Raw genomic sequence first — 17,207 nt, 5'->3', positions numbered from 1 at the left:
TCACAATAGCAAACCATTAATTAAAATCGTTGCTCACTAAATGCAAACTTATATAAGGTTCACCATTTTTTTGAAATCATTTCTAACCAATTCATCACCCTTTCAAACATGCCCAATTTGCATCAAAATTTAGAAATATAAATCACATCTCAATTTAATCATTTCAATAAACAAACAATTGATGTTCAACTATATAAATTAGGTTTTTCCCAGTTACCTCAAACCTTTGAAAGGTAAAAGGTTTACCTTTCATACAAAACAATTTCAAAGCTTCTCAAAAGCTTGAATGATGCCACAATGATTCACACTACAATCACAACACAAGGATATCATCATTATCCCATTTTTGTGAGTTTACCATATTAATTTTCACTTCTATTCTACCAATCCCTAAACTCATTACCCATTTACACCTAATGGGTTCATTAGGTTCCATTAACTCACATTATCATTAATAAATCCATAAGCCACCATTAATGGTCCACCAATACTCCCAACAACTATAATAATGGCAATTTTTGGATATTAATTACTCTACCCAACAAACCATACACAAAGTCATTATTATGGGGTTTAACTATCTTAAACAACTTCCATTATATCCATTTTAACCAATGAAATCGGACTTATAACTTGTATGAACTGAAAATCACATTTCTAACTTAAACCTTCATAAATGTGGGAAAGAGAGGAAGATGAGAGCATAGATTACTTACTTTAGGTATTTGAGAGCTTTAAACTATCACCAAGGGTCTCAATGTACGTGCCCTAGCAGAGCTTAAACATGTTCTTCATTTTCTTCCTCTCCTTTCTTTTGAATTTTTGAACAAATACAAGCCTGATATATCAGATTTTTGGTCATGCGCCTCAACGCACGTAGCCCTCCACCACAGCACCTAGCACAGAGAGGCCTGTTGCATTTAAATCTACCTTTGTACTTCACGACGGATTGACCACACGCTAGGGCATGTGGCACAGAGGGCATTCCTTCACTTTTTCTTCCTTCTTGCTTGCTTAGTGGTCCGTCATTAATTCAAACCCACTTCTAGAGCTGAAATCACAATTAATTATACCAATTAGGCCCTTATGGCCATACACCTCATTAATTCACTAATTATGCTCATTGAGCTAATAAATTATGATTAAATTTTCTTAGATGTTACAGCCGTTGCTGCTAACTGGGAATGGGCCGTTGCTGCCAACTGGGACCGGATGAATGGCACCAATTAGGACCAAACTACTGACTTCTATTAGGATTGAATCGCCGATGCCAACTGAGATTCGAGGGTAGGTAATGGTCGGGACTAAATAGTTGACTTCCATCAGGATTGGACTGTTAATGCTGACCTGGACTAGAGTATAAGTGACGACTGGGATTAAGACTGAACAACAGACTTCCACCGAGACAAGATCACCAGTATAGGACCACTTGCAGTAACCAGGATTGGACCACCAGCGCAAACTAAGACTAGATAGCCGCTTACTAGGATCTGATGGTTGGCTCCCATCATGACTAAGACCAAGCTAATGACCTCGACTAAGAATAGACCACTAATGGTCCTTTCCCAATCGGTTCCAGCAGTCCTTTCTGGTCGGTAATGACTGTGTGATTAAGGTCATCAATCCGGTCCTGGTCGAAGTCATTTACCCTGATCATGTTAGGATCCAGTCGTAGGAGGTTTTGCAATCTTAGTCAGCTCCTGTAATTTGGTCTTAGTTAGCACCGACGGTCCAATCTCACATTGTTGCCTACACTCTGATCCCATTTAGTGATGGCGATCTTGTCCTGATCGATGTTGACAATTCGATCTCGGTGAAAGTTGGCCTACTGGTCCCAGTTGTTGTTGGTGGTACGATCCTAGTGGATGTCAGTCGTTTAATCCTAGTAGGTGCCAACAGTTCAATCTCAGTGGAAATCAGTCATCTAAACTTCCAACTTTGACTAGGACCGGATTATCGATATTGTTCGAGTTACTTATAAATTCAGATATATAATTCAAAATTTGAAATTTTACTTAAGATCCAAACAAAGAATTTTAATATTATAATTTAAAATTTTTTTATGTCACCCAACAAGGAATTTAGAATCTATATAAATTTTAAATGTAAAATTTTAAATCTAAATTTTCAACCCAAATCCACCTATCCAAATGCAACCTAAGGGAATTTAGATTTGAATTTAGGCCAAATTCACCATTTGGGTCCATAAAAAATTATAAATTTAAATTTGTTCCAAATATAAAATTCAAAATTTTATACTAAATTCTTAGTAATTTTAAATTCCTCCGACATCCTAGCTATTTAAAATGCTAGATACTCTAACCCTCTTATCTTTTTTTCATTTTCATTGTGCATTTTCCTTTGAAATTGAATTTTTTTTAATACCATTCAATCAAAGAAATTTGAATACATGAATAAAATGCAAGATTTAAAATCTAAAATCTAAATGCAAATCTAATAAAATGAGTAAACATTACACTCTAAGGTAGTGTTTGAATTGATAGATTTGGATTTAGATTTTAAATTTAAAATCTCTTATTTCAAATTGATATATTTAAAATTTTTTATTTAAGTAGTTTACAAATTTTCAAATAAAGAAGAGAGATAAGTTGATATTAAAAAAATGAAAAACTAAAATTGATGAGTTTATCTCTATTTTTGAATCAATGAAAGACAACAACAAGAGACAAAAATATATGAAAATCATAGACGCATCAGTAGTAAAAACACTAATAAAAAGAGATTTGATATGACTAAAATTTTAAATGACGAGGATATAGAGGAAATTTGAAATTACAAATAAAAAATCCATTTCTTATTATATTTTTTGTGTTTTCAAATAAGAGATTTGTCTGAATTCAAATCTCAATTCTAATTTCCATTAATATAGACATACCATTAAGGATTTATAATGGTCAAATGTCAAATTGAGCAGATCAAGCTGAGTAGGCTGGGTAATCTGAAATTACTTTTATGTTTTTCCCCCCTGTATTTCTTCAAGTTTAACAGCATTCTAACTTGTATTATATATTTCTCTGCAAGTCAAATTTATTGAAATCAATATATTAACCATGCAAGCAAATCATATTTTCTTACGTTAAGAAAATATATCATGTATAATTAGTATGATAGACACTAATTATATGAAAACTAGGAAATATGTGCTCAATACATGAATTTCTCATTTTGCTAAATAAGCTGAAAACTTATCGTATACATGTTGAGTTTTCATGCTCTAGTTGCCATCATAGACACACACATGATTAAGTTGCCATTGTTTTCTCCCATCTAGTTTGCTCATTTTGCTCATAATGTTGCCTCTTATGTGGGACTTAGTAAGGGTTATATTGTTTCTTTGTAACTCACCTTAAATAGAAGAGTTTGTTTGTGTTTTTATTGTCATTTGTTGAGTTGATTAATGAAAGGTTTTCATCATCTTTATGATTAATATTCTTCTTCTTTTAATCCTGTTACCATCTTTATTCTGATCAATGCTTATGTAAATATATAATCCTCTTCCGCAATTCTTCTTTGTAATTTACAGGAATGAAAGCAAGGATATTCAGAATATTGTGGAGCATGTTTGCAATATATTGGCCATGGAAGAAAATTTGTTTGTAGCAAACCACCCAGTTGGAATTGGCTCTCGCATTCAAGAGGTGATACCATTGCTCAAAAACCATCAATCAGAAGATGTTGTCATGGTAGGGATATGGGGAATGTCCAACGTAGGCAAAACAACTTTGGCCAAAGCCATTTATAATGAAATGGATCGCACATTTGAGAGAAGGTGTTTCCTTTCAGATATTAGCAGAGAAGTTTGGGAGCAAGGTAATGGCGTCTTAGTGCGTTTACAAAACCAACTGCTTCTTGAAATATGTAAAATAACAAATATGAAGATAAATAGCATTGAAGAAGGAACAATCACATTGAAGTATAGACTTTGCCATGAAAGGGCATTTGTTGTGCTTGATGGTGTTAGAGAACATGAGCATCTAAATGCTTTATGTGGAAGTCATGAATGGTATGGTCAAGGAAGTATAATAATCATCACTTCTGTAAATATGATTCTACTCTCAAGAGTGCATTATACATATGGAGTGAGATTTATGTGTAAAGATGAGTCTATTGAGCTTTTCAGCTGGCATGCATTTAAGCAAGCAAATCCGGCAAAAGAATTTATTGGACTTTCTAGCGGTATAGTTGCTTTAGGGGGAGTGCCACTAATGCTTGAAGTCCTGGGCTCTTATTTGTTTGGTAAAGAAGTGACAGAGTGGAAAGTTGCATTGGAGAAACTAAAAAGAAATCCTGATAAAGATTTACGAGACATATTAAAAATAAGTTTCGATGGTTTAAATGAGGAAATGGAGAGGTAAATATTTCTTGATATAGCTTGTTTTTTGATTAGGAAGGACGTGAATGATGTGACACAGGTATCCAATGGCTGTGGAGTTGATACTCGTATTGCTATAAGAGTCCTTGAGGAGAGAAGCCTTGTCACAATTGACAAGAACAACAAACTTAGAATGCATGGTTTGTTGCAGGACATGGGAAGAGATATAATGCGTGAAAATACACAAAATGGGCTTCAAAATCGAGGTAGGTTCTGATTTTGTGAGGATATATGTGCTTCTTTTGTTTTTTTGTTTTTTTTTTTCCGTCATGAGCGTGCATGTGCTTCACGTGTTATTAAACATGCATGTAATAGTGATAATTAATATTATTATCCATAATATATATTTGACATTTTGTAATCCTAAATGATAAAATTTTGATATTTTTTATTGTTTTTAAATATAACATTCAGGTCATATGTATGAGGTGTTTTTGAGTTTTAGAGGTGAAGACACCCGATCAAATTTTACTTCACATCTTTATTCTGCTCTATGTAATGCTGGCATTATCGTTTTCCAAGATGATGTTGAGCTTCCCAGGGGAAATCATATCTCAATCGAATTGTTGCGAGCAACTGGAAGTTCAAAAATAGCAATCATCATCTTCTCTAGAGGATACGCTGAATCTAGATGGTGTCTGGAGGAACTATCAATAATCATGGAGAATCGCATATCAAATGATCACGTGGTTTTTCCTGTGTTCTATGATGTGGACCCATCAGAAATTCGTAATCAGACTTCTAGTTTTGGAAAAGCATTTAAAGATCTTGTACAAAAAATTTCACCACCAAAAAATCAAGTTGTAAAGTGGAGGGCAGCCCTTCTTGATGCCGGAAACATTGCAGGGTTTGTTGTCCTTGGTTCCAGGTACTTTTTCAATCTTTGTTTGCTTTTAATTATTCGAAATAGATATCACTGACCACATTATTTGGAACACGACTCAATTTCACTTGTTCCTTCCTAGGTGGAGTTTCAATTGCATCTTTGAATTAAAATTTTACTTTTACAGTTTTAAATTATTCAATTTACAAAAGTTACATATTGTAAAATTCTCAATATAATATTGGTGTATGTATTGTTAATATCCTTGAATATTATTATCAAACCTACAATTAATTACTAATATGCATAAATTAATTAAATGTAGTGCGATACAAATAATCTCTACAAAAATATGAGATCTTTCTTATTCATATATTCAATATTTTAAACACACACACACACACACACGGCCTTAATATCTATTGGACATGTGTTACAATAAACTTCATATTATGCATCTACAAGAGGTAAAACTAGTTCAAGAATATGGATAAGAACGGAAAACATGCACAAATCATAGTGAATGTGAACGTATAACTAAGAAAATATTATTAATGTGTTTGTAAGTTTATCTTGGAGGCTTAGAAAATAATTAGGGCTAGTGTACTCCTCTCATAATCATTAGCTCATTATAAAAATCAGCTAGGGACATGATATATTTGTTATCATTAATTTTGCTTCATTCCAAGTAATTTTTTATATTTTTTTACTTCTGAATTTCTAATATTGCAACTAATTAACCATTTGTGTGTGAATCAACTTCTTATTGCAAATGAAGCCTTTCTTTTGTCAAAATTATAAATTTACCCATGCATTGCTTGAAGCTTCAAATAAGCTAATCGCTGTTTAAAAGAGGAATGGCTTCCATCCAATGATTTTATATAGATACATGGATATAATTATGATGGGATCAAGACCATAACCAGGATGAAGAAAAAAGTTTTGAAGCATATTTGAACATGTGACAAATATTTGAAGATTTGAACATGAAAAGATTAAAAAAAATGTGCTTGTTGAGATACAAATTAAATTTGAATGAAAGAAAAGAACATCATGAATATTATGATTGAAAGTAAGAATAATATAATCCCTCATTTAAAGGATTTACACCAATCCCTAAAATCACTTTGAAGTGAAACGATGAGGTTAATCTCAGACCTTTCTTAACCTCCTTATTGAGATAGGACGCAACCCCCTAATTTCTAATGGAATGTGATGCCCTTAATCACAGACTTTTGTTAACACTAATCAGTCTAACTAATCCAACAATAACAATATAATATTCCAACAGTGCTTTCTTTGATTAATTTCCTACAATGTTTTCAGGTTATTTTAAAATCAACTTTATTGATATTTGTTTAAATTACTTAAGCATACGCTACCTAAAACCTCCTGCTTGGACGCCTTATATTTAAATGAATGAAATTATAAGTTTAAATTGCCTTCTCTCATATTTCTCCTTGATTTTGTTTGTCGTGTCTCCTTCACTTCTCTTCTTTCCTTCCTTCTCCTCATTCTAAATCTAAATCATATACAGAGAAGTGATATTTGTTCATAATATCTCCTCTTCTCCAAACAAGCGCACCTTTCAAAATCTTGACTTTCTTTATTTGTAATCCTTGTTATGTCACGCCCTGAAATTTAGGCATGACTGGCCCAGGATATATACACAAACATATATCCCTTAAGCCCAAATCAAGAAAACTCTAACTTAATATCTTAGTTTATCTGAAATATGATTGGAAATCATAGTAACATTTCCACCTAAATAAAATATTTTAAACTTTCTATAGAAATTTTGGCAAAACTTTTTCTCTAAATAAGACATCTTGAATTTCTACAACAATCATTTATAGACAAATTACTAATACGGAGCTTTACTCCTCAACAACAAACAATCAATATAAATTTACAAATCAGAATCACATCTATAGTTAATGTGGAGCACCTGAATTACAATCTCTAAATAAAGTACATAATTGAATATATACCTAAAAAGAAAAAAAAATTCTCAAAATAAATATTCACCTAGCTCCACGGCAATCCTTTCAGTGATCGACAATTGATTCAGCATCAGCTAATGAATCTGAGACCAAAATATTTTCCAGTGAATAGCATTCCCAAAATATGAAATTTAAAAGAGTAAAAATGATAAACTCAAACAATTATATAAAATAATCAGAGAAATGATGATTCAATATAATAAACTTAATAAATCTGCAAATCTTAATCATAATCATAAAATAAGAGTGTATTGAAATTGCTTTATTCTTTTATGCCTGAAGAAAATAAATTATCCATATGTAAATTAAATTAGTACACTTGCTAACTGAAACCACTGAAATTTCAAATACACAAGTTGATTAAAACTTTAAAACTTTGAGGACTTAACAGAACAGGTAACAAACGTAAACACACAGTCCACGAGGGTAAATAACTAAACGCGGTGAATGCCATGAAAACAAATGTGGACACACAGTCCACGAAGGTAAGTAATCAAACGTAGCTGAAACTACGAAACAAACGTGGACACACAGTCCACGAGGGTAATGCTGACCAAATGCGGCTCAAAGACACGAAACAAACATGAGTACGATGTTCACGAATAATCATCCCTCCGTTCCACATGTGTTGGCCATCGCACGGGGCTAGCACCTCCTATAAACACCCTGCTAGTTAGGTGTACCATGGCTCGCCAAGGGCTAACGGGACTGCCGTTAGCAACCGGTGTTCTATATAAAGTCTTCTAAAAATCACTTTTCAAACATGCGAGAAGAATCATTTTTGAAATACAATTTGCATTCTCAATACCAAACTCACATGAATCATTTCAAATCTCAAAGCTTGTTATAATAATATTTTATAGCTAATGTACAAGCTTGTATTAGTTGAGTAACTAAGAATTTTCAGAGTAAAATAAACAAAGATGCCTTTATCAATCTTGAAGTGTATTTCTTAATGAAAAATACATGCAGATATCATAATTTAATTATTCTTCATCATTATTCTATAATTTCCAAAACTAAAATAATTTAATTAACAAAGTACTCACTAATCATAGCAGTTGTAAAAATGATTTATATAAAGATGCAATATTTTCAACAACAGACTACTTTTATTGGTAAAATAATGGGGGTACTATTCACCTGATAAATTTTTTAAATAAACAACTTATTCTAAATTGGTCCTCCTATCACAATGCTTGGTCACTAAATCCTAATACTAGGTAACATCATTTGTCATTTTCTTTTATAGATTTTTATTATCCAAGATCTTCAATCTAAAATAACTCACAAAAATAATACAAATTTTCACTTCAACTCCTCCCCTCACATTGCATCAAACATTCCATAAATATTCAAGTGATCAATTCACGAATAGCAATTTGGTACTTGAATTATCAATGAAAGTACCCTTTTCAAAAATCTCTATTTCCATTTTCCAGCATACACTGAAATTATTCCAATCAGGCATTTTATTGACCATCTTGTATGCATTAAAATTCAAACAAATACCAAGCTTTCCCTTCTCAATTCCCTTCCTAAAATTTTTTCAAATAACAATATTTAGACTAATCAAGCTTCTCAAAGTATACCCTTCAACAAAAACATTAGTTTTAACTTCAAAGGAAAAAAAATTGCGATTAGTCTCTATTGACAGTAACCCAAGACAACTATATTGAAATCAATTCAGTTTACTCAATTGTTTTTATTTTCTTTCTTTGTGTGTGTGTTTTTTTTTCTTTTTTTTTTAACTCACCATAGACTACGGTAGCCAAGAAAAGAGAGGCGTAAGATTCTGAACATCAATTACTCCTGCTTATCACGCACAGTAGCAATCAAAAATAGGAAAGATCACAGCCCAACCTAACACACACTCACGGGATCAGGGAGGAGGAAGAGAAAAGACTCGCACCTCAAGTTAGCAATAGCAGAAAGGAACGAAGAACAGCAATGGCAGAGGCAGAAGCAGAGCATCCACCAGACAGGGGAAGAGGGATGATCACAAATCGAGACCCTCTACAACAACAAATTAGCTCCAACAGCATGGACTTGAAGACCCCAACACGACACTATCAAAGGAGGAAGAAGAACAGTGACCGAAGGGAGGAGCTAGGGAGAAATCAACAGTGTTCCAAGGAAGAATACTCACAGCTCAGTCCCTAGCAGCGGCGGACAGAACTCCCGACCTCATCCATGGCAGCGACGTTGAAGTTGAAGAAAGAGATGGAGGAAGAATAGAAACCAGAGCCTAAGGTCCGAACTCTCTCTCTTCCTCTCGCACCGTCTAGAAAATTCGAAAATGGAGGAGGATGGGAGAATAATCCTAATGCGTGTCCTGTTTCTGATTTGCCTCTCCTTATTTTATTTTGTTCTAAGGGTATGACAGTAATTTCACCAAGACTGAAAGGAAAAAGAAAATCCCTCTACATCTAGGTAAATTTGAACTCAAAACCTATTCAGAGTCATTGCCCCTAAGTCATTAGTTCACTCTTGTTAAACTACCTCAAATAATATATTAATATATATATATAGTTAAAATGCCTTACTATAAATTTTATAAATTTTAATTAAATTTTTGAGTTATTACATGTTACATATCCAAAGTTCATTTCCTTTTATGTTTATATATCACAGGAATGAGACTGAAGATGTCAAAAATATTGTTAAGCATGTTTGTGATATATTGGACAAGAAAGCCTTGTTTGTCATAGACCACCCAGTAGGAGTGGATGTTCGTGTGCAAAAAATGATTACAATGCTTCAAAAGATTCAATCAAAAGATGTTACCATGGTAGGGATTTGGGGTATGGGCGGTTTAGGCAAAACAATTATTACTAAAGCCATATATAATGAAATTGGTCGCACTTTTGAAAGTAGAAGTTACCTTCCAAAGATCAAAGAAGTTTGGGATCAATATAATGGCCCTGTGTCTTTACAAAACCAACTTCTCTGTGAAATTTGCAAAACAACCAAATGAAGATAAATAGCATTGAATCAAGAATAATCACATTGAGCGACAAACTTCGTCACTCAAAGGCATTAGTTGTGCTTGATGATGTGGACAAGTTGGACCAATTGAATGCTTTAGCTGGAAGTCGTGACTGGTTTCTTCCAGGAAGTAAAATAATCATCACAAATAGAGATAAACGTCTACTTAGAAACTTTGAAGTAGATGATATATATAAAATGAAATATTTGAGCAAAAGTGAATCTCTTGAGCTTTTTAGTTTGCATGCACTTAAGAAAGCACATCCTAGAGAAGAATTCAATGAAATTTCCACAGATATAGTTGCTTATTCTGGAGGTTTGCCACTAGCTCTTGCAGTCCTTGGCTCCTATTTGTTTCAAAGGGAAAAGCAAGAGTGGAAGAGTGTATTGGAAAAACTAAAAAGAATTCCCAACAGTAACATACAAAAGAAGCTAAAAATAAGTTACGATGGTTTAAGTGAAGATACGGAGAAAGAAATATTTCTTGATATATCTTGGTTTCTTATTGGGATGCACATAAATGATGTGACACACATATTAAATGGCTGTGGATATTATGCACATAGTGGAATTAGTGTCCTTGCAGAGCGCAGTCTTCTAACCATCGATGAGAAAAATAGGATTGGAATGCATGATTTGTTGTGAGATATGGGAAGGGAAATTATTCATGAGAAGTCAACAAAAAATCCTGAGGAGCAAAGCAGGTTATGGTATCATCAAGAAGTAGTTGGTGTATTGTCAAAATATACTGTAAGGACTTTTATCTTGCATTTATTGTTTTGTGATTCACCTCTCAAGCGCATGTTATCAATGCTGATTTGTCTTTCTGTTTTTTTCAAAACACTAAGCTTTATCAATGCTTACATATTTCTTTTCAATTAACAAATAACTAATGATGCAGATTTTAATTTTTATACTCTTAATTTGTAAGGGACAAAAGTTGTTGAGGGACTAGCATTGAAGTTGTCACAAACTAAAAAAGAAATTTTTTGTACAAAAGCATTTCAGAGGATGGAGAAACTCACATTACTTTGTCTTGACAATGTATAACTTAAAGGAGACTATAAACACATTAGTAAAGATCTCAAATGGCTTTGTTGGCATGGGTTTCCTTTGAAATGCATCCCTAGAAGCTTATATCAAGGAAATTTAGTTGCTCTTGAGTTGAAGGAAAGCAATCTTAGACAAGTGTAGAAGCAACCCCAGGTATATATCGGTGCTTAATTAGTTTGGCATTAGCCTTAAATTTTATTGCTATGGGATTAAAGACGGAGAGAGAATGAAAAGAGAGATGTGGAACATGTGTATATTACTTGGAATTGGCATCATTTCTGATTGTATACACTTGTTGCTCCAAACACGTTGATTCATGCTTTTGATACATTTCACTACCATTATTCATTTTTATTATTAGATTTTCTCAAGTGTCTGTCATTTAGATTGATCTTCATCTTAGAGTTTTATCATAACTTCTGGATGAATCTTCTTTCCCTGCAATTCTTGAATAAAGCTGTTGGTTTTCCCCTGTTCACTAGATTCTATTGCATATTAGATTATTTGTAAATTTTGCGAGCATTACCGTCCCAAAGTATTTATTTTTCTATTTCTGGAATCCATTAGTAAACTAATTGTAAGCAACAATCTAATTAAGTGTTTGAAAAATGTATATGTGTGCATACATACATAAGGAAGAGGTTAATTATGGGCTTAATCATCCTTGTTTTTAGAATGTCCATGATGATCTAGATATTTCATAACATATATTGCGAACTCGTTTTGAAGTAAAGTTCTCAATATTCTAATTACCACATCTAAAACATTTTTTGGATATATTTTCCAGACCTTAAACTAGTTTTCAAGCTTTCAAAACTTGATAAAATTGTCGCTCTTTTTTTTTTCAAGAAGCTACCATGCTGGGCATTACAAGTATCCTTTAGAGTTAAAAGCTAGTTGATACATGCATGCATGCATATTTGTATCCATCAATTCTGTTTTTCATGTTTTCTCTAATTTTCGCTTCAAATGTTCTTTAATTTCCTTGCAGGAATTGAATAGTTTAAAAATCCTCAATATCATCCACTCGCCTTGCTTGGTGCAAACTCTTAATTTTTCAAAGCTACCAAATCTTGAAAAGTTAATCCTCAAAGATTGTCCATGTTTTTCCACGATACATCATTCCATCGGGTGTCTTGGTGAACTTCTTTTGCTGAATTTAAAGAACTGCACTGGCCTTTGTAGTCTCCCAAGAAGCATTTATAGACTGAAAAAGTTGAAAACTCTTATTCTTTCTGGTTGTTTGAAGATTGACAAGTTAGAGGAGGACATAGAGCAAATGGATTCTTTGACTATTCTAATTGCTGATAAGACTGCAATAACACAAGTACCTTCTTCATTAGTGAAATTAAAAAGCATTAGATATGTATCTCTATGTGGTTATCAAGGACCATCACGTCAAGTGATTCCTTCTCTCATTTGGTCAATGATGTCCCCAATGTGGAGTATGCCACATAGTTGTATCCCTTCTCCTTCTTCAATCTCGTGTAACCTACTAATACAACAAAGTTATTTAACGAAACGTGGAGTAGAGATCCAAACTCAGGTGAATAGATGGGTCAAAAGAATGTTGGATTCCTCACATACCATACATTGCACCAGCGTCTCAATGTCAGAAAATTGCTTGGAGTATCTCTTAATTCAAGTTAGAAAGACTGAGCAAGTCATTAACCCTCTTTTAGAGAGTATTTCACAGGTTCTTTCTTTATCTCTCTATTTTTAATTTAAAAAAAACATATCTTATTGTGTATAAGTTGAATTAGAGACTATGCTAATGTTATTGTGGAGGGATTGACTTCCAAACATGCCTATTGGCAAACACTTAAGGGTGTAGGAGATTCAGTAAAATTTAAAGTGCCTCAAGTTAATGGTAGTGATTTGAAAGGGATGTGCTTTGTGTTCTACCCTTTTGGTGGTGATTTAGGCAACAAGGCATTTGGATTTCTTATCAACTTGATGATCATAAACTATACAAAAATTGTTACTTTGCGCTACAAGCGAGGCACAGTGACATCATTTGGAGAAGCAGAGTGGAAGGAAATAAAATCAAATATGGAGTCAGATGACCAAGTTGAGGTGATTGCAGATTTTAGGAATAGATTCACTATGAAAGAGACAGTTGTATACTTCATATATGAGTCATTTGATGAACAGAGAGAATATTCACCATCTATTGCAACAAGTATAACAGGAGTCAAAGAAAAGGAACGTCGATGTGAAGAATCCTTGGAGGAGGCACATCAATCTATGAGACCCAAAAAGATAATGAAGGTTTACAAGAGAAGAGTTAGAGATGGCCCATATTCAGACTGACTTGGGTTTAGATCATAGATTTCAACATGACATGCTGTTAATTTCCTGCTACATGTGCAACTATTATGTGAAAGTCACATATATAACTGGGTTCAATCCCCAATTATACTTGTATCTTAATGCTAGATTTTATTAGTGAAGGATACTACCTATGAGGGCTCTCTCAAGTCTCTAAATAAGTGTTTAGTTTAGTTAATCTCTTAATCAATAATTTCATTACCAATCCTCTACAACTATGTGTGGCCAATAACTATTAATTATGATATGTTTGGATTAATAATTTGAGTCAAATCTTTCATTTGATACATATAATAAACATATGGATCTAAATCTATTTCTTATTATAATTTATAATTTCAAATTACTTCTATATCCTAGTTGCTTAGAATTTCATCAATCAGTTCAACTTTCTCATTCTTTTCACATTTTCATTGTTGGTATCTTTATCACTCTCACATCTTCTCTTATTTCTTGTTCTCGTCTCTTGCTAATTGAAGAATGAGGATAAACTCATCAATCATCACTCTCAATTTTTTGTTTTTCATTTAAATTTTAGTTCATCTTTCTTATTCTTATAAAATTTTTTACACTGTCCAAAACAATGATTTTATATTTAAAATTTTTATTTATATTTTAAATTTAAAATCCAAATACCTCCGTAAGGTCCAAGGATTATAAATTTTGGAAATGAAAAAATATAAAGGTTCTTTTGTTGTAATTATTATTATTTTTTGCATTGGTGTTTTTAGTACTCATTAATTTTTTCAATGCTCAACTTTAATATTTTAAACACATATTATTTCAATGTCTTTGATACTCAATTGTGATCTTTTCAATGTTCATCTTTAATATTTTAATGTCAAAAAAATTAAAGACAAGCTACTGAGTTGTGGGTTGGGCCTCTGCTCATTGGGCTCACTTGTGTGGTCCACCTATCACAGTCTACACAAGATCATAAAGACCAAACTATTGGGCTTATTAATTAATGCCAATCCACAAATAATATTCCAACAATCTCCCACTTGGATTGCATTAATTAAGCAAGTTGTATAAACAAGCCACAAACAAAATTAAGAGAATGAAACTCCACAAAATCACTGGATCCTATAGGGAAACAAGTGATATGATGTCTCATAATCTGAATAAAATATGAAATTTTATTTCAAACGCAGCTCAGTAAGATAACAACATAAATCACTGATTCCTATAGGGAAATAAGTAACATGCATAGCGTACCACAACAGAATCATTAAATCCTATGGGGATACAAATGATATTGACGTATCTAACTGAACTGAACATAACTCACAGAAGAAAACAAAAGCCTAAAGAGAAATTACAACATAAAAGGTTCTCAAACTCCCACTAAACCGGGGCATCAAAGGATTTCACAATACCCATACAAGTTACATGATTTTAAAAAACTTTTACACGTAAGCCCTTGGTCAGTAGATCTGCAAGCATCTGCGTGCCAGGGATGTGTACCACACGGGTTTGAGATTCAATAATTTTCTCTTTCACAAACATAAGTTTGATATCAAAATGCTTTGTACGACTAGAATTTCTATAGTTGTTAGTATAGTATACTACAGATTTGTTATCACAGTAAATGGTTAGAGGATATGATATTGACTCAACTAGGCACATGCCAGATATCAACTTTCTCAGCCATATAGCATGACGTGTAATCTCAAAACAAGCAATATACTCAGCTTCTATAGATGAAACTGCTATAAGTGTCTGTTTCATACTTTTTTAAGAGACAGCTCCTCTAAACAACATGAAAATCTAACCGGTTATGGATTTACGATCATCCAGACAAGAGGTAAAATCTGAATTTGAAAAGCCAACAATTTCAAGATCTTCTGATCCCTTGAAGTCATAATCAGAATACCCAACAACCTCAAGAGAATTTGACCTTCTGTAAGTTAATATATAATTCTTTGTACCTTGAAGATACCTCATAACTTTCTTAGCAGCCTTCCAATGATCTGGACCTGGATCATTTAAGTATCGACCCAGCACTCTAATGGCAAAGGCTATATCTGGTCGAGTATACACTTGAACATACATAAGGCTGCTGACAGCGGAAGCGTATGGTATCTTTCTCATTTAGTCCTCTTCTTATCATCCTTGGGACACTGTAACTCTAACAATAGCTCACCTTTATGTACAGGAGCAGGTGAGGCAAAACATGAATCCATTCGGAATCTCTTAAGTACCTGCTCAAAATAAGTGGTCTATGATAAACCAAGAATACCACGAGATCTATCATGATAAATTTGTATCCCAAGAATGAAAGAGGCTTCACCTATGTCCTTCATGTTAAAATGGCAAGATAATAGGTGCTTTACCTCATTGAGGAAGTTTATTGAATTGCTGGCTAACAAGATATCATCAACATAGAGAACAAGAGTGGCAAAATTGTTCCCCTCAAACTTTTGATAGATACACTAATCTGATACATTTTCAACAAAATCGAGCGAGGTGATAACTTTATCAAACTTGAGATATCACTGCCTAGAGGCCTGTTTTAGCCTATAGATAGATCTCTTCAATCTGCACACTAGATGTTCTTTACCAGATTCCATAGAACCATCAGGTTGTGTCATGTAGACTTTTTCATACAAATAGCCATTCAAGAATGTAGTCTTGACATCCATCTAGTGAAGATCAAGATCCAACTGTGCAACTAAAGCCATTACCACTCTAAAAGCATCTTTGATAGATACCAGAGAGAAGGTTTTTGTGTAATCAATACCTTCTTTCTGGTTGTAGCCCTTAGATACAAGTCTGGCTTTGTATCTATCAATTTCACCTCTAGCTCCTCGTTTTGTTTTAAAGACCCACTTGCAACCCACTAGTTTAAAACCCTTTGGTAGCTCTACAAGCTCCTATACATGGTTATAGTACATAGGAGCGATTTCTTCACTCATAGCCTCCAACCATTTAGAAGAACGCGAGCTAGAAATAAGCTCTTGGTAAGATATTGAGTCTAAAATATCAATAGCATCTGAATCAAATTCCTGTAGATACACCATGTAATCATCTGGAATAGCAGACCTGCGAACCCTTTGGGACCGTCTTGGTTAACTAGATCCCTATCACCCTCTAAAGGTGGTTCATCTTCAACTTCATCCTAATCAACGGCTTTATTTCTGTCAACATGAGGGGTTATCAAGATAGGCATAGGCAAAATACTACTTTTCTTATGTAAAGTAATATGCCTAGGCACAGTGCTCCCACTATCTAAGGTATCTTCAAAGAAATAAGCTCAGTCAGATTTAATTACCCTAGTAGTATGATTTAGACAATAGAATCTGTACCCACAAGATCTGATGCAATAGCTAATAAAGAAACCATCAACAGTTTTAGCATCAAGCTTCATCTGTTGTGGATTGTAAAGTTTTACCTGTGCTTTACAACCCCAAACTCGCATATGCTTCAGTGCAGGAGTCTTTTTAAAATACAACTCGTATGGAATCTTTGTAACTGACTTGCTAGAAACTTGATTCAAAATATAGACAGCAATTTTAAGTGCATCACCCCATAAGAATTTTGACAATGAGGAGTGACTGATCATGCTCCTAACCATATCCATGAGAGTACGATTTTGCCTTTCTGCAACCCTATT

The 17,207-nt window shown here is 33.5% G+C and overlaps 1 protein-coding gene and 1 pseudogene across 1 annotated transcript; both read left to right on the top strand.

Moving 5' to 3' along the window:
• Window positions 1-3,701: 3,701 nt before the first annotated feature.
• On the top strand, window positions 3,702-4,376 carry LOC129289038 (disease resistance protein Roq1-like). The gene has a single exon (XM_054925865.1). It carries the CDS (start codon window positions 3,702-3,704, stop codon window positions 4,374-4,376), a length of 675 nt encoding a protein of 224 aa, XP_054781840.1.
• A 184-nt stretch (window positions 4,377-4,560) lies between these two features.
• On the top strand, window positions 4,561-13,573 carry LOC129289037 (disease resistance protein RUN1-like; annotated as a pseudogene).
• The last annotated feature ends 3,634 nt before the right edge of the window (window positions 13,574-17,207 follow it).

The sequence above is a fragment of the Prosopis cineraria genome, unplaced genomic scaffold, assembly GCF_029017545.1.
Source record: "Prosopis cineraria cultivar Desert tree isolate PC_DT_omini unplaced genomic scaffold, ASM2901754v1 PC12, whole genome shotgun sequence".
NCBI classification, from domain to species: domain Eukaryota; kingdom Viridiplantae; phylum Streptophyta; class Magnoliopsida; order Fabales; family Fabaceae; genus Prosopis; species Prosopis cineraria.
Note: the sequence above shows the minus strand (reverse complement) of the source record. Positions and strands in the feature narration are given on the sequence as shown.

Excerpts from the sequence above, each read along its gene's own strand:
- LOC129289038 (XM_054925865.1), top strand. The coding sequence starts at position 3,702 with ATGGTAGGGATATGGGGAATGTCCAACGTAGGCAAAACAACTTTGGCC.